Raw genomic sequence first — 26278 nt, forward strand, 5'->3', positions numbered from 1 at the left:
CCCGCCCGTCCTGCCCGGAGGTGGCGGAGGCCACCCTGCGCTTCGCTGCCGCCGGCTCGGGGCGGCTCGGCCCGGCGCGGCTCGGTGCCGTCATGGCCTCCGACAGCGACACCGAGGAGTTCTACGATGCGCCCGAGGACGTGCACCTGGCGGGCGCCTCCCCCGTGCCGTGAGTCCGACGCGGCCGCCGCCCTCCCCTGCCCTCCCCGTCCTGAGCGCGGCCCTCAGGAGACGCGGCTGGTCCGAGCGTTGCGGCCGTTGGGGAGCGGCCGGGGGGAGGGAATGGGGCTCTGCCAGAGCCCGGTGACCCGCCGGGGAGCACGGGGGGAGCGGGTGCTCGGCCGTCGTGGCCGCGGCCCGGCGGGGCTGCCCCGGCGGTGGGTGGGTTGGACGAGCCCGAAAGTCAGGAGGCTGCGGAGAAATGGAGCAGTTTCTCGGTGTATTCCGTGAGGCTTGTGGGGAGGGCTGTAGCCATTATCTTGATGAGATCATATCTGCCTACCTCGGGCTGGCAACATGTAGTTTTTAGAAAAGATGTGCGCAGACGAGATCGGGACCGGCAGAACTAATGAAATATGGTAAAATCAACAGAGTTTTCAGAGGAAAAATAAGAGAGTGAGCTTCTTCAGCAACAGGCTAGCAGTTTCTCTGTGTAAAACAACTTATGGCGTGCTTTGTTATTTGTTTTTAACGGTGTTGTTTCAATGCTCTTTGTATTTAGCCAGTGTATGGCTCTGTGTAACAAAGTTTTGACAGCATTTTATACCGTGCTACTGACATAAAACTGTGTCACCATATTGTTGATATTAGCAAAGTACGCTCCCTCTTTTAAAATTGTAAATATATCTTTCTGGTTGTGTTCTAAACCGCTGATGATTTCTATCAGTTCTGTTTCTCATGTAGTCTGGACCAAACCTCTCCATTTTATGACCTTGCAAGATGAGGTTTCATGTAGCTTGTTCAAAGAGCAATAAGATATGGATTGTGGGATCCATCCATTTGAAGCTTTAATAATTTACTAAGGGCTTGTTTTAATCTGTGTGTCAGTGGTCACTGGATGTCTAGAACAAAGGAAAGACTAGATCTGTTCTCCTCACCCACACATCCTGTATCAAAGCTTTTCAGAAAGTAGCTTTTTAGGTAGTCTGGTGAAAAGTGTATCTTGGCGTACAGTTCCACAAGATGTGGGAAGCCAAATTAGCAGCGCTTGTGCCAAAATGGGGTTTTGCTCCAACTGCTTTCCTTGCTCTGGCACTAGTGATCATCGGACTGTTCTGTGATTTGCTTCAACTCAAAGTTATTGAAAACAGCTGAAAAACAGAATAGTTTTAGCCGTTTCTAGAAGTTAGAACAGCTGGAACCTGTCAGGGTGGGGACAGGAGAGGGTGGAGGTGTGGGATTTGTGTGGTTAGAAGCCACATGCAGAAGTGGGGGGCGAGATGATTTGGTGGAAGTGAGCCATTAAATCTGGCCCAACCACACATCCTGACTTCTCTTCAATACAGATAATGCTGTATGTCCTGACTTTGCAGGTTTCTCCCACCTGTATTTAAACAGAACTTGATAATATGAAGTCATTCACTAGAAATTAAGATGAAAGATGCTTTTAAAATTTCTGTTGCTCTTCCATAACCTATAAGGAAGCATCATTGACTCAGTAAAATTCTGTCAGCTTGAGTCAAGTAAGGAAGTGATCTCGGAGGGTTTAGTTTGCAATACAGATACTGAATCTGTAATTCAGTCTGCTATTGGGCCTATGCTAGCTAGTATTTTCTCTAAATAAGCTTTGAGATTTCTTAAGAGCTAATTTCACATTTACATTGGACACTTCTTGGAAGCAGGCTTGCAGAACGTAGTTCTGAGACCTGTGCATGTGTAATGATGTGGAGTTGGGACCCACAAAAAAAATCAAAACCTTCCTGTGGGAGGAAGGGCAACTGAAAATAAGTGCATATTGCCCTCTGCAGTGTGAGACATTTCATTGTGCATTCAATCTTCTGATGATCATCAGAAACACCTGGGAATCCTTTTTAGCAGCATGTGCTATAGCCATCCTGTAATTTAGAGGAATAAACTGACACATTAAGAGGGAAGTCAGTTTTTAGAAAAAGAAAACATGAAGTAAGGCACACCTGTTTGGATGCAGGCATGTGGCAGACCCTCTTATTTATAAGAAAAGTTGTCCACCCACTCTGAAATCAAGAACTGCCAAACCTGATAGTGTGAATGTCATATGCCTGACAGTAAGCGGCAAGTTTATTCCTAATGTACTCGTATCCTAAAGATTGTTATGAGCAACCAAACAAAAGGCACTGGATTCAAGAGCTGGTGTAGCTAATGAGAAATATCCTCTGCTATGTTAAATTATTGAATTCTGACTCCAGTAGTTCTATCTTTGTGAAGTTGCATCAATGTTTGTTTGTTTCCTGAAGAATCTCGTTTTCTTCTTTGTAGGAAGTTAGGTAACATTAAGTTGTGCCCTCTTGACACATGAGTCCTTCTTAGTATAATATGACTTGTTTGTTGATGTGTATTTTAGGCAACATGCAAAACTGATGTTGGCAGCAAACGGATGGAGTGTGAAGCGTCGGTTATGTTGCTGTAGTGACTTGCAGCACTGCAGCCAAGTTCTGCCCTCTGGTTAGCTGAAGTTCCCAATCGCTCTCCAGAGGCAGCCCAAAGAGTGCATTGCAGTAACGAGTCCTTGTGGTTTGGGAGGTGTGGACTGCCACAGAGGGCTGCATCGAGAAAAATTGTAGCTTCCAGGCCAGCCATAGGTTAGAGGGAGGAAAATGTGACTTGCCTTTGCAAGCTGAAGTACAACAGTAAATAAGGTTAGTGGGCTGGTTGCTGAACCTGTATGTTCTGTGCAGTGTACTGCTACTATACGTACACTTTAAACCTCTTTTCATCTTCCTGTTAGCACACCTGCTTTGTAACAATGTACATCCTCGCAGGAAAGCAGGCAGTGTGCTCCTGGGATTTGACCAAGGCCATTCATTCACTTTTTTTATGGACTAAATGTTTTGTTTTCGGTCATAAAACTTAGCAACAGTGTGGTGAAAGCATTAAGTTCTTTTTTCAAATAGGTACTAGGCGGGAGCTACCTGATAGGGGGAATGTCAGCTTCCTATAGTCTAGTCAGTATTAGGATGAATGTGACAGCTGAATAAATACCAAAAAAAAAAAAAAAATCTTCAGGAGTTTATTTGACTTTCAGATTAATCAGGCATCTGGTTATGTTTGTGCAGGTGAAATGGGATTTTTTGTTTGATCTTTGTGGATAACCTTGAACTTCTCCTTTGTTAAACTGGTGTTACAGTGGTATTATGTAAGAAAACTTGTAGATTGCATTTCACATAAAACAATTCTAACAAGATTTATTGTTATCAATTTGTAAATCCCACTATTTACTAAACAGTCTTACTAGACAACAAAATTAAGTTTTTGCCTTAAGTTTTCTGTGGCATCTCTCAGTCTTGATGTTCTGCCCAATAGCTATCACAGCTATGTTATATTCTATACCTACTATCTCTGTAACCTTCATCACTTGAGCAACTTTTGCCCAAGGTAGAGCTTGAGAGTGGGAAATAACATCTGTCTCAGTTTGAGTGCTGATTTTCTACAAAACAAATTAACTAAAGAGGTCTGAAAGAGTACAATGTCTTTTGAACCTCATATTTTGTGTTACCAGTGGAGGAATTATTTGTCTGTACCACAAGTGAGGTTCTAGTTGGCGCTGAGTGTCACAATAGAAACCTAAAGTATCTATTTGCAGTTGAGGGATTTACATTTTATTTAGATTGTAAAGTTGTAGCAGTGCCTTGTAGAATAGGACGCTATAGCTTGCTGAAGCCTAAGGCATTAATGTTGCAATTATAAATACTCATTGTTAAAGTCATCTTGCGGATTTCATGAACTGACACACATTTCTGCCACTCTTTCTAAGGAAATCAGAGTTCATAGTGGAACTGAAAATGTTTCAGTAACCAGAAACTCAGCACAGGCTATGACCTTTCCCTACAGTATATTTTGGAAGACAAAAGATGTGATTGTTTTTTTCAGATCAAAATACTGATTTTGCTCTTTTTTTTTGCACATTGTTATTAGCACCTTCTAGGAGAATTATGCCTCAAAACAGTATTATGGATATTGTACATCTTAAGTGTCAATATCTGGACAGAATCATCTAGGTTTAAGGTATTAAATTAGTTATGAATGATAAGTCATTATATATCAGTCCACTGTACTTTAAGTTTACTTAACTCTGCTATATAAATGTGATTTTATTTTTGTGATGAAATGCTTTTAGACAGTAAAGAGAAGAACTGAAATTCCTAAAGATGAAATTGAAATAGTTTTCTTTTTCAGAAGCTATTGTCCCTTGAAACCATCATTTTGGAGGCAGGAGGGGCCAATTAGTCTGAGAAGTCTATATTTGTCTGTATTGCTTGGTACAAGGTGATACTCAAAGTTTTTGAGTGTCACTGACCTTGGTAGCCAGCTGGGATACTTGTACAGTCCAGGCTGAAGTTCATTTACACAGAATCACAGAATGTCAGGGATTGGAAGGGACCTCAAAAGATCATCCAGTCCAATCCCCCCACTGGAGCAGGAACACCCAGATGAGGTTACACAGGAAGGTGTCCAGGCGGGTTTGAATGTCTACAGAGTAGGAGACTCCACAACCCCGCTGGGCAGCCTGTTCCAGTGTCTGTCACCCTCACTGAGAAGAAGTTTCTTCTCAAATTGAAGTGGAACCTCTTGTGTTGCAGTTTGAACCCATTACCCCTTGTCCTGCCACTGGTTGCCACCAAGAAGAGCCTGGCTCCATCCTTGTGACACTCACCCTTTATATGTTTGTAAACATTAATAAGGTCACCCCTCAGTCTCCTGTACTCCAAGCTAAAGAGGCCCAGTTCCCTCAGCCTTTCCTCATAAGGAAGATGCTCCACTCCCTTCAGCATCTTTGTTGCCCTGTGCTGGACTCTTTCCAGCAGTTCCCTGTCCTTCTGGAACTGAGGGGCCCAGAACTGGACACAATATTCCAGATGTGATGTCGCCAGGGCAGAATAGAGGGGAAGGAGAACCTCTCTCGACCTACTAACTAGGAAGCTTTTAAGGAAGTAATCTGTAATTTGGTTTCTGCTTGTGACTGACAAACTAATAGAACCGTAGAATAGCCCAGTTTGGAACAGACCTTGAAAGATCATCTGGTCCAGCCTTTTATATATGAGTAAGATCCTGTAGTCAGAGTAAGCAGTGTAACTCAATATTTAAACATGTTCTAGAATTCTTGAAATCTTGTGGGAAATATAAGTTCAGGTTATAGTTGATCATTCACTGATTGGATTGAGTGGTGACTTGAAGAGAAGTAATTATCTGATACCATTCCCCTAAGATACCCTGTTCTTTCATGTAATTAGTGAAATGAGAGGTTATGTGAGTGGATGCTAATGCACATTCACTGTTTCAGAGTATGCATTTTGGAAAGTAATGCAAAACTAGTTCCCTCTTGTTATAATGTAAATACTTACATTTATACCCAGTGTCATGATTAGAAACAAGACCTTATGTTTACTGGAGAGGCTGAAGGGCAGAGTGGCTGTAATAGTGTTGACTGTACAGAGTAGGGTTCAGGTACTTGGTTTGCAAACTCCTAGAGTATTTGTGCCTCTGCTCTCTGAGAGTTTTGGTTTCTTTGATGTCCACCCTGTGCTACCTGTATACGCTAACTTTAAATTCTCTGTAATGTTAAATGTTTTTAAATCTGTACTTGGAATAGCATCAGTTTATTAGAAAAGGGTGATAGAAATATAATTTCTAGAAGATTCTGCTGAGAAACTTTCAGGGATTGTAGAAACTGTGGATCTGCGCATTCTGGATAGCTGAGAGCTTTATTTGGAGCCTTTTGTGTAAAGGAGTGGCAAGAGAAGCGTTCACTTTGCTGGTCTAATGCATCAAGTATACATGCACCATAAGGGAGGGCTGTACTCTGGACTATTTAATTTGAAACTTACTGTCAAGGGAATTTTTTTTGGAGCTCTATTTAAGTCTGTCTTCTTTTTCAAACAGATCACCAACAAAAGTTGGATCCTGTGTACTAAAGGTGAGTTTCTTCTTCAAATCAAATACTTGTTGATTAACAAAATGTGGAGCATTTCTACCTAAATCAGATGTGCTGCGGTAGCTCTAACATCTGCACAGACAGGAAATTATAGGCTTTTCTTGTCACAGGTAGCAATTGTGTTTGTCTCTCGAAGTTCCAACTTTTATTTAGGGTATGTTAACATCTCAAAGCTAATTTTAATCTGAAATATATATGTGCAATTTAATTGAGCTCTACTTAATTACTAGACTACCGGCTTTCAAGTGATTTGTGAGCCGTGAACAAGTCTCTGCAGCACTTGGGTTTTGGTCTCTATTTATATGAAATAGTTGTCTTTGCTCTTTTCTGGCTTCAAAATAAGAAAAATCTTAGTGTTTGTAGTTCAAAAGCCTTCCCTCTAGGTTATGTGAAGATAAAACACTATATTTAGCTTAATGAGACAGCGTTGCCGCGTCCCACGCAGGTAATTGGTATGCTGCATCTGCACATAGTGTGTGCCGGATTGAGCTGCACTGTCACTGAGTGAGGAGTTGGAACCTTGTACAATTAAGTCTCATTTCCCGGTCTGAAAAGGCCAAAGGTGATGCTGTGCAACACTGTTAGACAGAGTACAGAAGGCTTGATGTTTTGTCTGCAAGGTGTTGGGAAATCGTAGTGGAAACAGCGTTTCTGATTTGTCAGCAGCACTCTGCTGTAATCAATAACATTTTTACAGTGATACCATATCTTATGGTATCTGTTATGCAATAGGGACTTATCCCCTATTTTGTGTTCTGGTTCATGTCCAGTTGATTGAGTATTACATGTGTAAGCCTTTCAAGAAATGTCACTCATTCTGACTAAACTCAGTACAATATCTTGTTGACTGAATTATTGTATTAGCTATGAAGTTCTGTATGTTGCTTGTAGGTTTTTTAATTTTAAGTATTTCATAAGTCACTTGTTCAAAGCTGAGTTTTTGAAGGTGGAAAAAGCACTTCTCTACTTGGTACCATATCCATTGAGTGAATGTGTGACTAATGGTATAGTTTGCCTTGGAATGGGTAAGAAATGTTTCCAAAGTCCAAAGTTTAACAGGTGTGCGAGTTTAATGTCAATAAAATTAGAAATTAATATAATGGACTTCTGTAGACACTGATTACACTTAAGTGTTTAATCATACCTTTGAAGATATCTTTTAGTGATAAGGCAAAGTAGACTTGCATTTAGATTAGAAAAAAAATGTGGAAGGATGGGGATGGAGTAGACAGGGAGGAAGAATTTTTCTGTAACTGCAGTTGTCTCTGTATGATATGCTATATTTCTTGAGGTCAGAACTCTCAAAGATGGATGTCTAAAAGCTTTGTGTGGGTTTTTTCAAACATGTTATAGTATGTTAGTATGCCATAAAGGTTCTGTTTGACTAGCTAAGTGTCTAAAAAAGTCTAAGGAGAAATTTCTTGGATATCTGTACTAGACAGTCACTCTAAACCTTGTCAAGGTCCAAAAATATATGGAGATGTTTTGAAAAATACCTGTTTACTATGGAGATCGGATATCTTGTGCATATCTAAAACTGTATAAGCAGAATTAAATTAATAGCCTAACAAAAAGAGTTTATAATGGTAACAGCTAGTCTTTGGGGGCTTTAACATTGTGAGACAGGTGAGGACTGCTGACCTCAGCAGAAGAGAGTTTTGTGTCTGACAGGAAGGAGTAGAACAGCAGTTCTGTATCTAAACTCGGAATCGGCTGAGTTTTGTTTGTTTTTCTTAATGCTTTAAACTCAGTGAATTAATTCTTTGAGCCAGTTGTCAGGAGTTTTTTGTGAGACAAATACATGCTTTTATCAGCAGCTTTGGTCACCAAATAGACTGTGCAGGATAGTCAAACAGTGGAACAAGTTGCACAGAGATGATGTGTGGTCTTCATCCTTGGATATAGTCAAAACCTGATTGGACATATCTCTGAGCAACTTGTTCTAGTTGGCTCTGCTTTAAGGACTACAGGATCACCACAGGTCCCTTCCAAGATCAAACATACTATCCTATTCTCTGTTAGCTATTGCTAATGTATATGCTTTTATTTATTTTTTTAATTATTATTAAATAAGACTTAAAACTGTTACTAAGATTTGCTACATTATTTTGGCATGCAAGGCCACCTTTAGTGAACTGTTTTTCTTAATTCTTTATTTGGTAGGATATACCAAAGTGCTGATGCTGTTTGTGCATCTCAAAAATACACTTCTTAAACTGCAAGCTGACTTCACATCAGTAGTATGATATCCTGGTAGTGTTGATTTTACATATATAAAGAATAAATAGTACACTCAGCTTTGAATATTCATGCAGTCTTTCATCCAAATCTGCTGAAAATGTTTTTGTTTGGTGCTTAAATCCAGTTGTTTCATTTGTTCAGCTGCAATTTATTTAGATTTCAGAAGGATCTGCATGAAGATGACTGAAGGCAAAAGTATACAATGTGTGCTAGGAATAAACTGTAGAAACTAAGATTCCATGTCAGAACATCAAAAGCATATTTGTGGCCACTTGACAGATCTGCCTAATTTAACCTGGAGATTTCTAGAAAAGTTTGTTTTATATGTTGTGATAATACAGTTCTTGCATCCTTTCCCACACACTGATAAAGAAAAAAAATATTTTAATATAGATTGTCCTTGCTGCAGATTATTGAATGTGTATGTTTCTGTAAACTTCATGCTACCTTCAGTTTTATTTCAGTTAAGATTCAAGCCTCTTAAAGATAACTGCCTTTTTTGTTTAATAGTGTGCAGGCTTTCTCTGTGTCTATGGTTGGATGAAATACTCTTCATGCGCATGACTGTTTAAACATCTATCTGACAACAGTAATGTGTGAAAATGTAGCAGAATTCTTGTCCTTTGTACTATGTAATTTGTTGTAGATATATTTTTGTTAGATCACCTTGCTGAAGATCACTAAAATTATCTACAATTACTACAATTGTCTTATGATATCTACATTATTTTTACTATAGGATGTGGACAGCAAGCTACACAAAGCTGGAAATGAAACCTTTCTTCAAGAAATGAAACAAGATGATTCAAAAGAGGTTAGTTAAATATTGCTTTGTGCTGCCAGCACAACACTAGAAATATTAAATAATTTAATAATCGGTGTTCATCCTGAAACTAACAGAGGTTAGAATTTGTTGTTAATGTTAGTAAGAGTGTCCATCTAAAATGTAAATATGAAACTAAGAATTCTAAAAACAGACTTGGGTTTCAGCAGTGGTGAATTATTTGTGTAATTTACGGGGTCATATTTAGCAGCGCATGAGAACTCTGAAGAGTGAACAGCTCTTGTTTCATAAGTTTGTCACAAAGTACATTGTAGGGGAATGGAAGTCAGTAATTTCATTTCAATTGTCAGTTACACCTATTTCTGCACCTAGGTCTCCAGAATTTTTAAACTAAATATATTTTGTACACAAAGCAACTCTTCAGTGGAAGAGTTCTTGTGGGTTTTGTACAGACTGAGTGGTAAGTGTACCCTACAGTTGCCTGCTGTTTAACAGCAGAATGCTTTGGTGTTTTGCTTGTTCGTGGTTTGTTTTCTTTTTTTTAGATTATTGACAGTATTATAGAAGAAAGCCAGAAGTCACAACAATTGGATGATGATTCTTTAGCTTCTAGAGAAAAAGAACTGACCGTTCCAAGTTCAGATGCAAATGCTTGGATTTCTGGAGTAGGAATCATTAGTAGTATTCCAGAAGTATTAGCTGCTCAAACATCATTACAAGAAGACTCTAGAGAACCGATACATCAGAGCGTGTTTGAGGACACTGAATTGGAGTCAGGGAAGGTTTTGTTTGCTTCTGAGCAACAGGAAACTCATAAACTAACAAAAGTAACTAATGCAACTGACCACAAAACGGATGAAACTGAAGCACAGGAAGAAACATCAAAAAATGAGGACATAACAGATAAGAAAGAAGCAAATACTTTAGAACAAGTGGTTTCAGATTTATCTACCAAAGACCTTTCTACAGCAGAAGAAATGCCTCCAGCAAAACCACCGAGGCAGCTTACTGTAGAACCTGATATAGTTGCGAGCACAAAGAAGCCTGTTCCAGCACGGCCACCACCTCCAACACATGTTCCTCCTCCAAGACCACCACCACCTGCAAGGCCAGCTCCACCCCCCCGGAAGAAGAAGAGTGAACTGGATTTTGACGTGCAAAAACCTCTTTTAGAAGGCAAGTGTTCTATTTTAGATGGCTTGAGTTATCTGCATGGTTACTATTTTTATCTTTTGGGGAAGAATCATTCCATCTTGTAATTTTAGTTTAGTTGAAGTCTAGATGAGGAAAAAGAATTCTTCAACAATCTCAGCTTCTTAAAGTGGAGGAATATCCTTTTGCATTATGAGCGTTCCTAATTCATAGACTTTCTTGTAAACTAATGTTTCCTACCAAAATAGCTACTTCTGTAGCAAGAAGAAATTACCTCATCAATACAGAAACTAAAAGTTACTTCAAATGAAATGTGTGCAATCTGTATTTGCATGGAAATATAACACAAGATGTAGGCTTCATGAAAATGAGTAGTCCTGGGTTAGTAGGGAATGACTAAGAAAAAAATTGTTAATAAAACTTGAGAGGACTGGGTGTGAAATTGTGCCTGTGCCTCCAGCTATAAATGAAATACAGAATTGATAAGGCAAATTTGGTGACAGTTGATGTTAAAAAAAAAAATGCAAATTGTCAGAAAGGGTGTTCTAGGAGTATGATGTTAGGATTCTAGCTATCTGTAGACTATCTATATCAAGTGTTATGCTCTCCTTTCTAATATGAATGTCTTTTTAGTTTCTCGAGAGAACTTCACAGCTGGTGGTCTTTTAACTCCAAGCACAGTGACAGAAGGCATGCCCAAAGATTCTCAGCCTTCTTTGGATTTGGCAAGTGCAACTAGTGGAGATAAAATAGTCACTGCACAGGTATCAGGAAAAGATTTTAAGTTCGGTAACTTTAAAGTTTTCTATCACTTCTGTGTTACGCTGGAGATAACAAGTTCTGTCTGCAAAATTTCAGGAAAATGGGAAAGCAGCTGATGGCCAGACAACAAATGAAGTACTTGGACCACAAAGACCCAGGTCTAATTCTGGAAGAGAACTCACAGATGAGGTATTAATGAATGTGATCGCTACATAGTACGTTCTTGTGCTTGCTTTTCCAGCCTGTCAAATGGGTTGGAGTAGCCACACATCACTCTTTGCATCGCTACGTGTTGTGATGAGAGATGCAAACAGGAGTGATGACATGCTGGCTTTGTCCACCTAGGTGCTTTGTGGTCCCTGAGTCATATGTAGTATTAGTGTTTGAAAGCGTGAGCTGTAGTAGATCTGAAATGCCATGAGTTTGTGTTTGTAGCTATGCAAACACGTTTCAAGATTTCAACATGTGGGAGCACCAGCAAAGTTGGCATTTTGTCATGTTTCTAAAAGGAGAAGTCAGCTATAGGAGAATAATTTTACTATTATAGTTTCTTTAGTTAGTAACTTCCATTAATCCTAATGATCTTATTGAGCTGCTGCCAATTTATGTATATCTGTGTATAGTTTTTTTTTTGCTGCTGCTATACAGATGTGTGATCATAAGCAGATCATTAAATGCTCAAACCCTTTTCTTTTGTGTAGTACTAGTTAGCTCTAAATGCTTTTTCTCTGTAGGTGAAGGTTGTCTTTGACTAAATCTAAGCTACGGCTGTTAGAATATCTGAAACAGGAGGACTTCAAAATCTAATAATTGCATAATATGTTTGATATTAGCATGTTGGGCAGTGGCTCATGTCTGTACAGCTGCATTTCTGATTTATGAAGTTGAAGCTTGTGATGACATGTAATTGATCATCTGTGTATAGTGGTTGATAATGTTTGCACTAACATGCTAAAGGCAATTTTAACTTAGACTTTGTGAAATAAATCTGTAAGATCGGATGATTTATATTTTGCCCTAGGTTTTGGAGTCTGATCAAGTTGTCTTATTTTTCCGTAGGAAATTCTAGCAAGCGTAATGATAAAAAACCTTGATACAGGTGAGGAAATACCCTTGAGTTTGGCAGAAGAAAAGTTGCCAACAGGCATTAATCCCCTAACTTTGCATATCATGAGGAGAACTAAAGAATACGTCAGGTATGAGTGATGATAGCTTTCAGCTCTTTCTGATACTGTTGCTCTCATAGTTTTTGCATACATGGAAACAGCTCTTACGCAAGTAAAGAGTCCCAATCCATCTGTATCTGACAAATTTACTGCTAATGCCAGTTCCCTGTGAACTAGGCTGTTAATTGAGTTCTTTTAAGTTAACTGAAAGTTGATGATATTGCTTGAAACCGATAGGCAAGAATCTCTGAAAATCCAGCTGAACTGCAGTTAGCAATTGATATGTTAAATGTTGTCATTTCTATACTGAATTAAACAAAGTTCATGTTCAAGTACTATATGTTGTTCATTCTACCACCTCCTGCAGCTTTTTCAGTGTTTAATTTAGTAGACTTCAGTGCTCTGAAGATCTGTGGTCATAAGTATAGCTAACTGCTTTGAGGTTTTCCTATGCTTAACAGGGCTTTAGGCCCTTTTAATGTTTAAAACTGAGTCTATAAGCTTTGGTAGCAAAATACAGTTTCTTAATTATCAGGAAATTGTATGAATCGAGATGTTTTTTTCAAAACCTAGATTTGTGTGAATTATGCGTCAGATAATTTTAATTTTTTTGCCTTATTGTATTGTCAAAGAAAGCTCACTTCTGTAGAGCTACACTCTTCTGTGTACAAACTTCCGTTTCAGAATTAACCAGTATTAATTTGATCTATGAGAACAATGTGGCATGTTGCCAATTCCTAGTAATGTAGTGTATTTTATCTCCTCTTATCTCTCAGAGCATCACAATAATCTTTAAGTTTTGAATTTATGGGAATAATTTCTCTTTGGCATCTGGAGTATGTACGCAGTTTTAGTATCAAGATACCTTAGAACTGAAAGATGTGTCTTATTACTTGATTGGAAATACATGGATATGATGTTAATGTGGTACATGAAGGAACAAAGATGAATCCTAAAATGCAGCTCCTACTTTACTAATGTTTTATTCAATTTAGATAAATTATGATTTCATATTGAACAATCACTTCTGTATTTCCTAGTAATGATGCAGCACAGTCTGATGATGAAGACAAAATGCAGACGCAGCAAACTGATTCTGATGGAGGAAGGTTAAAACAAAAAACGTAAGATGCTGTTTCATGTCCCTACAAAGAAAAGGCAGGGTTTGCTTTTCTAAGCTGCAGCTCTCCTTTTGACTTTTGAACAAGTTACCTTTTAAGTACAAGTGCTACCTGAATTTACATAAGCCCGTTGCCCTACAGTTAAACTGAACATTACATTACTGCTGGCAAATTAAATGCTTATTTTAAGGAGCAGTAATGGAAAGAGATAATATTGCATTTCAAATCAAAACTATTGACTCATAATAGCAAAAAAATGAGAATTTGCCAGAATTATTTGTTGAAAAAGTGCCATTCCTTTTTAAGGACCCAGCTGAAAAAGTTCCTTGGCAAATCTGTAAAGCGAGCAAAGCACCTTGCTGAAGAATATGGTGAACGTGCTGTAAACAAAGTTAAGAGTGTTCGAGATGAAGGTTGGTGATGCTGAGTTTTTAATTTCTTTTTTTAACAGGATAAATCTGTTTATCCTTGGGTTTCTAGGATTCAAAGGTGTCTGAGGGACACGTGCTGCTGTATACTGCCACTGTACAGTTGGTGGCTTTTTAGAGTTGAAGCTTGTAGCTTGGTAGGCATTCTGAAACTTGCCAATTACAAGGATGAATTCTTGTAAAGTAGTAGTTGAGAGACCTTTTCAGCTAAACCAGTTGAATACTATAATTTTTACTGTGCTGTTAGAAAGCTGTCTGGGTAGCAAAATGTGAACCTTTTTTGAAAGTTGTTCCAAAAAGCAGCCAATACAATGAAATGGATAATTTTCAGCACACATTAAACTGACGTAAATCACTTAGTGCAGGATCTGCCAAATTTAAAACCCAGTGTAAAGAAAGGGGCAGAACAAAAATGGGTAGCAGTTCTTACTTTGAATGTTCAATATTTGGATTCACTACAACCTAAAATTAGTGTAGATGTATTTTAGACCTTGGTACAACACAGTATTCTTGTTTTGCTTAATAGCACCTATAAAAATTTGCTTGTTCAAGAGTAATCTGCTACCAAAAAGTATTGGCAAATGCTTACTAATAGATTAAATGTGTGCTGAGATATGTGCATCTGAATTTGTGTTCTTCTTAGTCTTTCACACAGATCAAGACGACCCCTCTTCCAGTGATGATGAAGGGATGCCATATACAAGACCAGTTAAGTTCAAAGCAGCACATGGCTTCAAGGGACCTTATGATTTTGAACAAATTAAAGTTGTTCAGGATCTCAGTGGAGAGCATATGGTAGGTCTCTGAAATTTCATCGGTGGTTTTACTGAATCTCTTCAGTGTGAGTTTCAGCTTTTAGTTTTCATCTGCTTGGTGACCTCCAGAGATTACTGCCAAGTTTATTCTTCAAGAGCAATTTCATTCTGGCAAGAAATTAAAATTTGGCTGGTTTGATCAGATCTTCAGGAAAAAGAAGTCTGTAGATACTCAGGCTTTAGGGATTCTCAAGAGATTTTCCTAGAAAGAGTTTTGGTATTGAGTGGTGCTTGGTTTCTTAGTTTCTGCAATTACAAATTCAGGCCGAAATAGGCCATGTTCCACTACTAGAACTGAGCACAGAGCAACAGTATTGACCTAGTCTGCCTGTTAGAGGTATGAACACCAGTATTGAACAGAAATAATAGGTTGTAGAGGCAAAGGTGCAGAAAGATTAATAGGGTGTGTGGATCAGGATGATAAGGAGGGGAGAGAGTGGGATATGATATTTGCAGACATGCCTGTGGAGAATGAGGCAGAAAACCTACCTATTCATCACTGTTGGAAGTGTGCAAGCTCCCCTGCAGAGTCTGAAACACATTCTAGTATTCCTGACTTCCCAGGTACTTCTGCTGACAGTAACTGTCTGACAATTGAAAGAGTTCCACATCTTTCAGTGTTAGGCTAAGGATAATGACCCACAGCAATCTGTTTGGTGACTGGAGAGTTCAGACTTGTCATCCACAACTTAAGTTTCCAGTCCTGCTGGTAATCCATCTGTGTTAGTTTCTATCATACCAGTATATGACTTCTTAAAACCTAGGAAATTCCCCAAAAGCATACTAAAAGAATGGTAGGTTGGTGGAGTCAAATGTCTAATAGCTGTTCAGTAAATAATAGGAGGAAATGGAATATTGCTTGTGTGGTACTGTGTTTTATTGACTACTGACTCTGGACTTTGCAATGAAGAAAGAATTGTTGCCCTCACAGGCTTTGCGAAATCCTCATACCAGTTCTGAATTTAACAAATGTAGTATTCATGTTGGTTGCTAGAATTGATGTAACCAAGCACAATTTCTATTAAAAAAAAGTGTTTGCACAGCTAGTGCTAACTTCATGTACAGCTGCAAGTACTTGCCAGTTTTACTAATTGAGTAGCAGGTTGTAAGTCACTCAGAACCCTGACTTGCTGACTGTTACTAACTGTACCAGTTTTCTGTAGAATGCTGTGGTAGCACTGAGCTCCGTTAACTCTTCACCTACAGTAATCTGCTTTGTGAGCTGTTTCTTTCAAACTGTCTTTGCAAGTATGTTGCACAATCCACGTGTCTTAACACTGTCTTTTCAGTGTTTTGACCTACAATTTATTTACTTGTGGTATCTTGTATATGTCCTAAATCTTGTCAGTTTACATTAACACAAAGGGTTTTTTTGTATGGAAAAAGGCTCTTTATGTAACTTAAACAATAATATTTTTATTTGGGCAGGGTGCTGTCTGGACAATGAAATTCTCTCACTGCGGTCGGTTACTTGCGTCTGCAGGACAAGACAACGTAGTAAGAATATGGGTTTTAAAGAATGCTTTTGACTACTTCAATAACATGCGAATGAAATACAACACAGAAGGTATCTTTCTATGCATCACTAGAGCTCTGAAACACTAGAAAATCTAGTTATTTGGGAACGTAGAGTTGACCATGGTGTTTCTGCCTGTATTGTAGGCCGTGTCTCTCCCTCCCCATCTCAAGAGAGTCTGAATTCCTCAAAGTCTGACACTGATGCAGGGGTACGTACACTGGGTGTTGGGGGAAAGAGGTGAGGGGTCGCACTGGTCTCTAATGTGCGTTTGGATAAAGCAACAATCAAGATGTGGCGTTAAAGAGTTCTTGGCCTTTGTCTTTGAGGCACAGACAAACTGTCTTATCCAAAGACATATTCAGTCAAATACTGTTATTCCATGTGTATGGGGTGCAAGTGAGAAAGTACAACACTAAACTTAGTGCATTACAAAAGGCGCATAGCTTCTCTGTGGCCCTTTGTCAGAGTAGATTTCCAAGTGAAATGCTAAAGGGGAAAAACCTACATTATTGAATTTCCTGTCTTAATGTTTTGCCTCAGAGCATTACTTGCAGTTAACATCTGACTTGATGATGTCTTTTCTGAGGAAGGCCAAACTCAACAATGGGATACTCAGAAACATAATAAAACCTGACATTTTTACATTTTTTCACATCTGTGTAGAATAAAATGGAACATAACTGACCAAAGGTATTAAGACACTGTTCCTTGTAGTGTGTTGAGAAGCTTTAGTAAACCTGCCATTAAAATTAATTTATTTACATTTTTTTCTATTTTTGGTTTCCAGTAGTGTAAGAAATAGATGACAAAGCAATAGCATTATTTAATGTGCACTACTTGGGTGGGGGGGCTAGGAGGGGGCCTAGAGTCTTTCCTTGCCTTAGGTAAGTGAATGGGCTTGCTTAGCCACACGCACCAGGTGTGTCATCTTGAGTGGTTTTTTGGTGGAGAGCTTTTGTATAGGAATTTCTAGGGTATTTTTTATTTTGCACCTGTTTATTCTGAAAGGGTCTCTTGTTAGGAAGTTATCATTCTTGATATGCACTAGAAACATGGAAACTTTAACTGCAGTTTATGTTCTAAATTGGAATGCAGTTTTCAAGATTGATACATTTTTTTCCAAAAGCTTACCTTCAAATGTTTGCTTAAATTGCTGTCAAGCTTGTCCCATTGAATAAAAGCTGTATGGATGGGAAATGTGGAGCTTCTTTATTTTGGAATTTCAATATGATGTTTCACAGACTTGAAATCTACTTGAAATCTGTTTTGGTTGTTTATTACTGCAGTGTTGTTTATTTTAAAGTCATAAGAGTTGTTCTTTAAATTGTTATTGGTCCTGTACTTTTCATAAGCAGTAATTGCTTTATTGCTATTTTTTCCAGCTAACATTTTGTAATGTTTCTATACACTTTTCTGATAGATTTGCAGTGGAGTTGATGAAGACCCAGATGATAAAAATGCCCCATTTCGTCAACGACCATTTTGCAAATACAAAGGGCATACAGCAGATCTTCTTGATCTTTCCTGGTCTAAAGTAAGGCACCTTAATACAGCCTACACGGTTCTCCTGTCCTTTCATTGTTTCCTTTTGTCAGTTACCATTGGAACCATGCATCTAAACAATATGAAACATATTGAAGTTAAGAGAGAAGATTTTTAGAGACAGTGCTTATTCCAGCTGAAATAATTGGAATAAAATGAACAAACTTCTCTGGCTTCTCTAATTAAAAGCATTCTTAAAAAAAATCAATACAGTTTTAATTTTAAGAACAGTCTGGCTGAAGGATCTTAGGCGGGAGTGACTCTCCCTTCTTTAGAAGCCTGTTGTGCCGTTTTTTTTCTCCAAATACTTTAACTACCTTCCAAGTATTCATTTCTGTTGAGATTCTTCCAGAAAACTTTCTGTGATTGAGCATTAGTGTGCTTGGCTTAGGGAAAACACCGATTAGTAATGATAATTTGGATAAAACATTTTATGTTAAAGGTTAAAATGTTAAATTTCATGGCAACAAAGAAACTACCAGAGAAGTTAATCGACTTTGCTGATCAGATTGCTTCTGTATTTTCTGTTACTTTTGAGTCTATTAATAACCATGGAATGCTCTTGTTTCACAGAATTACTTCTTGCTTTCGTCTTCTATGGACAAGACTGTCAGATTATGGCACATATCAAGAAGAGAATGTCTCTGCTGTTTCCAGCATATAGACTTTGTCACCGCTATAGCATTCCACCCAAGGGTAAGTGTAGTTGCTGTCTTTCTTCTAGGGAGGCAGAATTTGAAATTACAGGAGTATTCCCCCTTTATTTTTAGTTTTTTAAAAAATGAATAATAGAGTTTGTGCACTTTAAAAATATCCCTATTGGATAATACTCTGGAACTTTAAGTATTCATTAAACTTCACCAGGAGTGTTCCTGTGGTTTAACTGCTTGTAAGCATGATTTGGAAAGTCAGTTATCTATTGGCTATAACATTATAGCTGATATAGTTTTGAGTAGCTTTGTGAAAAGTCTGAATTTCCAATGACAAATATTGTGACTAAATGCTAGTGGAAAAAATTGTAATGAAATATAGCACATTGTCCAGAAACCACAGAATCCTTGGGAATGTTTAAAACTTGCAAGTATGTAACTCTCTACAGCCTGATCAAACTCTTGAGGCCTTCCTTGCTGTGAGCAGGTGAGGTGGACCAGAGACCTCCACAGATTACTTCCAACCTGTCTTATTTGATGTTTTTTTAAAAATACTGTAATATGTTCCCTGAACATAGGTAACTGGTAGATGCATCAGGAACTCTGAAAGGAGCTTTCAACCACTGACAAAGTTAGTATTTTTCTAACTTGTCTTGAGAGGGTAAAAAGTAATTGTGCTAACAGTGAACAGTTTTTGAACTTGAGGTGTACACCCTGTATGTGTGTAATCTTTTCAAAAAGCTATGAAATTGAACTTCATTTACCAGTGATTGTCTTTTCAGCCTTCTTAAACATTATGATGAACTTGTTTGAGAGCTCTTATTTAGGAGGTTCTGGAGAGAAGCTCTTTGGAAATGGAACAGGAAGGTTTTAAGGAAATCGGGACATACTCATAGCACAAGCTGAGATTAATGTAGTTTGTCCTCTCAGGATGACAGGTACTTCTTAAGTGGTTCATTGGATGGAAAACTCCGACTCTGGAACATTCCTGACAAAAAAGTGGCATTATGGAATGAGGTAGATGGGCAGACAAAATTGATTACAGCTGCCAACTTCTGTCAGAATGGCAAATACGCAGTCATAGGCACATATGATGGAAGATGCATCTTCTATGACACAGAGGTAAAAAGTTTTTTGAGACTGTTTCTTTTTTCATGTTAAATAACAAACATTTAAAAGTCATGCTTATTTAAATATCAAGAAACAAACCATTTGAACTTGAAGCAAAATAGTTTAAAGCTTTTACACAATTATTTCAAGTCAAGATGCATTTTAATATCTTTCCAGCACTTGAAGTACCATACACAAATACATGTGCGCTCTACCAGAGGCCGAAATAGAGTTGGAAGAAAAATTACTGGCATTGAACCCTTGCCTGGAGAGAATAAGGTACTGTCTTTCAGTGCAACTTTGGCTCAGTACTGGAGTCTGATGCTTAATAAGCTTGTGCTAAGTCTTGTTTGTAGTCACTGACTTAAATCAGCATCTTAACACTACTAAAATGAACACGAATCTTTGCTGATTTAGACTAATACAATACTAAATAGTGGTAAAATATACTTTTTTAAATGACACACTGATTAATCTAAAGGTCACAAAATACTTACAGATGGCTTTCAGTGAAAATTTCTTTAGCATAACCAACCTCTCGAATTTTATATTCATTTGGAAAAACGTGAATCTTACATCAACCAAGAAAAGCTCAGTTTGCTTATTGTCTTGGTTTTGGCTGGGATAGAGTTAATTTTATTGCTAGTAGCTGGTATAGTGCTGTGCTTTGTATTTAGAATGAGAATAATGTTGATAATACACTGATGGTTTAGTTGTTGCTAAGTAGTCAAAGACTTGTCAGCTTCTCACACTGTTCCTGTGCACAAGAAGCTGGGAGGGGGCACAGCTGGGACAGTTGTTCCAAACTGTCCAAAGGGATATTTGATACCCTACGACATCATGCTCAGTGTATGTTTTGGGGGAGGCTGGCTGGGGGTACCGCTGCTCAGGAACTGGCTGGGTATGAGTTGATGGGTGGTGAGCAATTCATTGCGCATCATTTTTTTAATATACTTCTTTACTATCACTGTTGTTATTATTTCCCCTTTCTGTCTTATTAAACTTTTTACCTTAACTCACGAGGTTTACCTGTTTTCTGATTCTCTTCCCATGCCACGTTGTGGGGAGGGTGAGTGAACGGCTGTGTGTGGTGTTAAGCTACCTGCTGGGTTAAACCACCACATTTATATAGCAGATAGTGGCCTCTGATCTGTGCTTCATGGTCATGAGTCTCCAGAAATTTACCTCACTAGAAGAACTGTTTTGCTATATTATTGTGGAATGTGTTCCAAAATATCCTTTGCAAATTGATGACTATTCTTAAGGCCCCCATTTTACTTCAGTAAAGAGCAGCTGTTCTGATTCAAAACAGAAGATGAGAGAGAAAAAAGTCATTGTCCTGAATCTTGTTTTGCTTCTTTTGACCTATTTTTTGATTTAAAAAGTGACATAGACAAAAAATAGAATTCTGACTGTTTAAATGAACTCTGTTCCTCTTCCTTGGGCATGCTAATGGTTTCCACTTCTAAATTTTATTTATTTCTTTTCTAGATACTAGTGACATCGAATGATTCCAGAATCAGGTTGTATGACCTAAGAGATCTGTCTTTGTCTATGAAATACAAAGGTTATGTCAACAGCAGCAGCCAAATCAAAGCCAGCTTTAGGTAAGTCAGTGTTACAGCAGTGGAATTGTTGGATTTGGGAAATGCTGTGGCTGAAGTACAGAGGCTTTTGTTTAAATCATCTGTTTACCTTGGTGTGTAGCTGAGCCTCTGAAATGTCACTTACCTCGCAATACAAATGTAACTGAAGGCTCTAGTCAAGAATGACACAGCTGCCCGTGAGCAGGGAGGTTCTGTGGACGAGTGAATCCTTTTCTGTTGATAGTATGATGCGCGTCCATTACTATTGCTGTAAATACAGGAACTGTGCTAGAACAGGTGGGGCTTGGATGCTGCATCTTTTCTCTCATCCATGATAAATAGGTTTTATTTCCTTAATTTTGTCAGGTGGTGTTGCTGGTGTGTTGGTCACCCACCTGTTGTCCTAGGTTGCTGGTCACTGCCCGTGTACCGTCACTGTCAGGCAACAGCCTACAAATCTGAGCTGGAATTATTTTTTTTTCTTTCTCCATGCTGGCCTAAGATGCCTTTCTGAGTTTGAGTATATTACTGTGACTGTCATGGAGATACTGGTGTTTAAAGTAGTAAAAGAAAGGGAGTAGAGGGAGAATATTTGTTCTATTCACTCTTTGAGTCTTGCAGAAGCCAAAGGGGAAAAAATGTTTGGTTATGTGTTTAACCTGGATGTTTGAGCAGAGAAGGGCAGCAGTGCTTAAGCAATGATGCCAAATGCAATCTCGATTGTCAGCTGTTGGCCTTTGAAAGCCCCTTTAAGGCTGACCCAGTATTTCCCAGAATGGCTGGCTCTGGAAGGGACTTCTAGAGGTCATCTTGTCCAGCCTCCCCACTAAAGATTAATTTCTCACGTTAAGTCATCTTTAGATACAGGGCTGTAGCATAGTTAGAGTTTAGATATGTAGCTTATTCATCAGTAGGTAAATTCAAAGTAAATATTTGACTTGTACTGTTTTGTCTCTATCAGTGTTCATTATACAGTCGTCTGGTTACAATCTGGTTGAATGCTTTTTATCTTACACCAGTGTGGATTTTTTTGCCTGTGATTATATTGTAAACAATTTCTGTTACTCTCTCAGGTATTCAGACAGGTTCCAGACTCAAACAGATGCAAATAGCATTTAAAGATTGTTGTTCTTACTAAGTATGGTTGTTAGACTAACCCTCTTCTATGTCAGAAGCTGCAGGAGAACAGCCTCTGTATATGCTATTCATGACTGGGAAGCTTGCATGCACAATCATTTAAGGACTATGTATTTTTTTTGAGATGCAGTCACTAAAATGAAGGATCAGTTTGAATTGCGAACTTAGCCTGATTGCACTTGTAAAGCTACAAGTCTTCCTAGGAGTTACTGTAACAGTTGCTTGCGAAGCTAAGAAAAGTGATGTGTTTTTCCTTCTTTGAATCCTTAGCCATGATTTTACCTACATTGTAAGTGGTTCAGAAGATAAATACGTTTATATTTGGAGTACATACCATGACTTGAGCAAGTTTACATCTGTAAGAAGAGACCGTAATGATTTCTGGGAAGGCATTAAAGGTAAAAATCAGTTTTTGATCCTTGTTTATTGAAGGTCATGTTATTTAAAAAATTAATTATTTTTATTTTCTAGTTTTTATTTGCTCAGCAGTGCAATTCATTTAGTTTGAAGAAATTATTAGCAAGATGCATTGTAACTGCTGGATTTTCCATAGGTAGACTGTCAGAAAACCTTGTCCACAGGAAACTCTCTACAGATGCATGATTGGGATGGCAAGAGACAGAGTAGCTAAGAGTTTGTCCAGCTTCAGTAGGAGATTCTGAATGAATATAATGTTTCCCTGGCAGAACTTGGTTGTGTAAGTGTAGTAATTGAAATAATTATCAATCCTTAGATCCTTTATGGAAAAGTGTCTTTGAAAACAAATGCAAACATTTAATTTTTGTGTCAAGATTAAAAAAAAAAACAAAAACAACTCATAGCTCCTACACACAGTTTTGGGGAAATATGGGACCATGTTTATATTAAACATGTTTTGGAGCTCTTGAGAGTTAGTTTTGGGCACTTACAGAAACTTCTGAGATCCCTAAGCTTCCAAAGCAATGACAATAGCTCCCTGAATGATGAGCTTACCTGGTGCCACAAGCACTAAAGTTCTTGGATATTTACTAACATTTATGCCTGCTATTCTTGTAAAATTAGCAATTCATTGGAACAAAATAATAAAAATTGGATTGTCTTTCTGAAGCGCACAATGCAGTGGTCACATCTGCGATTTTTGCTCCCAATCCTGGTTTGATGGTGTCACTGGAAACTTCTGAAAAGCAAGAAGCTGAAAGTAAGGGAGAAGATTCTGAAACATCAGATACCATACCCTCTGGTAGGTGTTTAAGGTGATCTCTGCTTGATACCACGGTACGAGAAGGAAAAGATTATGAAGAACACTTTGAATTAGGGAGGGGGGTTTCTTGAGATGAAAGTCCTTGCAGTGGCATGGATATATTTTCCCACCTTAGCAGTTGAACACTTTGGCAGCTGTTGCATTCTTAAAATCTGAAAGAAAGCAAAGTGAGGGGTGTAGCTGTTGTCCTGTGTACATTAGGATTATTTTTCTTACACTTGAGCTGTTAGGAGGTAGAGCTGTATCAATATATAGTAAAAAAGTTCATCTCCTAGAAATGCAGATGTGTTCTTGAAGTATTGGCTAGGTAACAGGAGTGGGATACAGGAAGAAGGGTGTCACAAGGACAGTTTATCTTTTAATGAGAGCTTTATTTATTTGTAATGAACTAACAGTTTACTCTCTTTCCTTATTAAAAGGAGCTTTGAAGACAGATCACACAGAAGTGCTTTTATCGGCTGACTTTACTGGAGCAATCAAAGTCTTCATTAACAAAAAGAAATGCGTATCTTAGTTGGTTTGAAACTGACAGCATAAAGCTATGGTACTGTGGGATTAAAATTCCATAAATAATGTGGGCAGAAGCAAAGTATCTAATATAATAATGTTACAGGGTGATTTATTTTTAAATCTTTTATTTTAAGGCTACTCAAATATTGGATCCTTGGAAAGCTGTGTCTACCTATTAACAACTGGGCTTGTAGAACGGAGAGGAATGTGTAAGAATAATCCTGCCAAACATTAGACTCTAAACTTTCTATGAACAGTTGTTTTGCAACGTAATTGTGAACCTGCACAGGTTTCTGCACGAAAACGTATTCACACATGTGTGTGCCTTTTGGTTACATGCACTAATTTGACTATATATCAAAAGGATTTTAGTGGTGCTTGTGGCCACTAGATGTCAGGGATGGGAATGGGAAGGGAGGGTTGGAGGTAGGGCTGGAAAAATGCTGAATGATGTAGTCTAATCTTTGCACAAAATTCCATTTGAGAAAGATCTTGAATTTGTAGTAGCTATTGTTCAGAATTTTAAGTTATGCAAGTTTTTGATGGGTCAGCAACCATGTGTAAATGTTTTTATAAATTTCTGAACTTCAGGACGTGACATTTTTTTTGTTGTCTTTTAATTGTTGTGGACTTTAGATTTCTTTCTTATATACAATTTTTTGCACACTGGAGCACAATACTTGTGTAAAAATTCTCTCATTCCTTGTTCACGGGCACCAGGATATATTCACGTTCCAGATAAAATTAAGCTGCATTAGAAAGTTCTTATATTTTACAACTATGTAAAATAAACTGTTTACATTTTTTAAGCATTGTAGCTTAAAGTTTTAAGTTCTTCTCATTTGTTTAGTGCCACTGAATTTTGAAAGTCTTTGTAAATATTCGTATAAAACACCTATGAAGTAACATTCTGGGCATCATAACCCATGAAATGTTATTGATGGTCAAGTGTTTCGGAGAACAGATGTATCATTAAACTGGGTCACACACTTGGAAATTGTTGCTTCTTTTCCATTTTGATTCATAAATTTGCTTTTTATCTAATTAGTTTTGACCTGTTTCTCAGATCATTGTTCTTGCATGCACTTGTTAACTTCTGAGTTTTACTTTTCCTAATCTTCTCACTTTTTTGATGACAATGTTCTTTCTGAAATAATGGGGTATGGGGTACTGAAACTGGATATTAAGCAGAATTAAGAGTAGTCATGACAGTTTAGTTTGAGGAGGAGACTTTGAAAGTGTGTGAAGAAATCTCTCCTTCCTATTTGTTTAAGAATGAAGACATGGAAAGACAGGAGATGAGTCTTACTCTTCTATTAATATGATTTTATCCAGGTGAATTTGCCCTGGGCTGGCAGCCAAACAGTAGACAGCTGCTCTCTCTCACCTTTCCTTCCCTGTGAGGGAGGAAGGGAAAAGGAGGAAAGACTTGTGAGTTGAAATCAAAACATTTAATTAAACAATAATAAAAGTTAATAACGTGAGTATAATAAAATACAAAGGTATACAAACATACAGAGCAATACTTAAATGCTGGAACACGTGCTCCTGGCAATAAACACCCAAGGGCGGACACTGCAAGCACAGCGACTCCAGTAAAACGTAGGGATGGCAGCGGATGCAGGGAAGTGATGGGAATTGGGCTCTGGCAGCAGGAGCAGGACTTGTCACAGGCAGTGACCATCACAGAAGGACTGTCCCCAGCAACTTCCTGCTTACATATGGCATGTGATGTTGATGGTATGGAATACTTCACTGAGCGACCTGGATGTCAATCTGGGTGTGTAATGTTCCCTCCCAGCTGCTGTCTTGCACCTACAGCTGGACTGGTGAAAAGTCCTTCATCCCCGTGGCAACAGCCAGGATATCAGTGAGCTCTTACTTTCTTTTTGTACCAAACCCCAAACACTGGAAAGCTACTGGAAGAAAACACAACTCTGTCCCAGGATTTTATCCCATTATTCTCAAACTAAATCCAAAACAAATGACCATGCTAGCTACTAAGAAGAAAAAAAATGTAGCTGCATGGAAAATGGCCTCAATTCAGCACAGTGGCCTTCAGGGGGGATCCTGCAACGTTTAGATGTTCTCTACAAACATTTAGATGTTTGGTTACAAACGTTTAGATGTTCTATACAAACAGCCTCCTCCCTAACTTCCTAGTGACTTGAATGTTTTGGGTTTTTTTAGGATGTAAAGATTATGGCTTTGGAAACTGAAGCTGAACTGTAGTTTTACCTTGTAGCTGCCAGAAGCTCTCTCAAGGTGTTGTGCTGGACCTGTTAAGGTACTCAAGTGATCATAAAAAACAAAAAAAGGTTATTGTTGTTTTTCATGATCCAGGATCTTGTGCAGGCAGTAAACAAAGCTGATCTTGAGGAAGATGTT

The 26278-nt window shown here is 38.3% G+C and overlaps 1 protein-coding gene across 1 annotated transcript; it reads left to right on the forward strand.

The window, feature by feature from the left end:
• WDR44 (WD repeat domain 44) lies at positions 1-24887 on the forward strand. Its single transcript, XM_082062062.1, has 20 exons — positions 1-169; positions 6076-6109; positions 9108-9182; positions 9698-10328; positions 10938-11068; positions 11163-11255; positions 12126-12262; positions 13273-13356; positions 13660-13766; positions 14425-14576; positions 16025-16163; positions 16259-16323; positions 17536-17649; positions 18231-18353; positions 19238-19429; positions 19595-19696; positions 20909-21024; positions 22411-22538; positions 23228-23359; positions 23800-24887. The coding sequence occupies exons 1-20, from the start codon at positions 93-95 to the stop codon at positions 23892-23894; spliced, it is 2727 nt and encodes a 908-aa protein (XP_081918188.1). The 5' UTR covers positions 1-92; the 3' UTR covers positions 23895-24887.
• Positions 24888-26278: the final 1391 nt, after the last annotated feature.

Source organism: Streptopelia decaocto (genome assembly GCF_964273445.1).
Source record: "Streptopelia decaocto genome assembly, chromosome: 10".
In the NCBI taxonomy this organism is placed as follows: domain Eukaryota; kingdom Metazoa; phylum Chordata; class Aves; order Columbiformes; family Columbidae; genus Streptopelia; species Streptopelia decaocto.

What these genes read in the sequence shown, in the direction of transcription:
- WDR44 (XM_082062062.1), top strand. Translation starts at nt 93, where the DNA reads ATGGCCTCCGACAGCGACACCGAGGAGTTCTACGATGCGCCCGAGGAC. An exon ending in GCGGGCGCCTCCCCCGTGCC is followed by an intron (nt 170 to 6,075) that starts GTGAGTCCGACG and finishes TTTTTCAAACAG; the next exon opens with ATCACCAACAAAAGTTGGAT. An exon ending in TTTCTGGGAAGGCATTAAAG is followed by an intron (nt 22,539 to 23,227) that starts GTAAAAATCAGT and finishes GTCTTTCTGAAG; the next exon opens with CGCACAATGCAGTGGTCACA.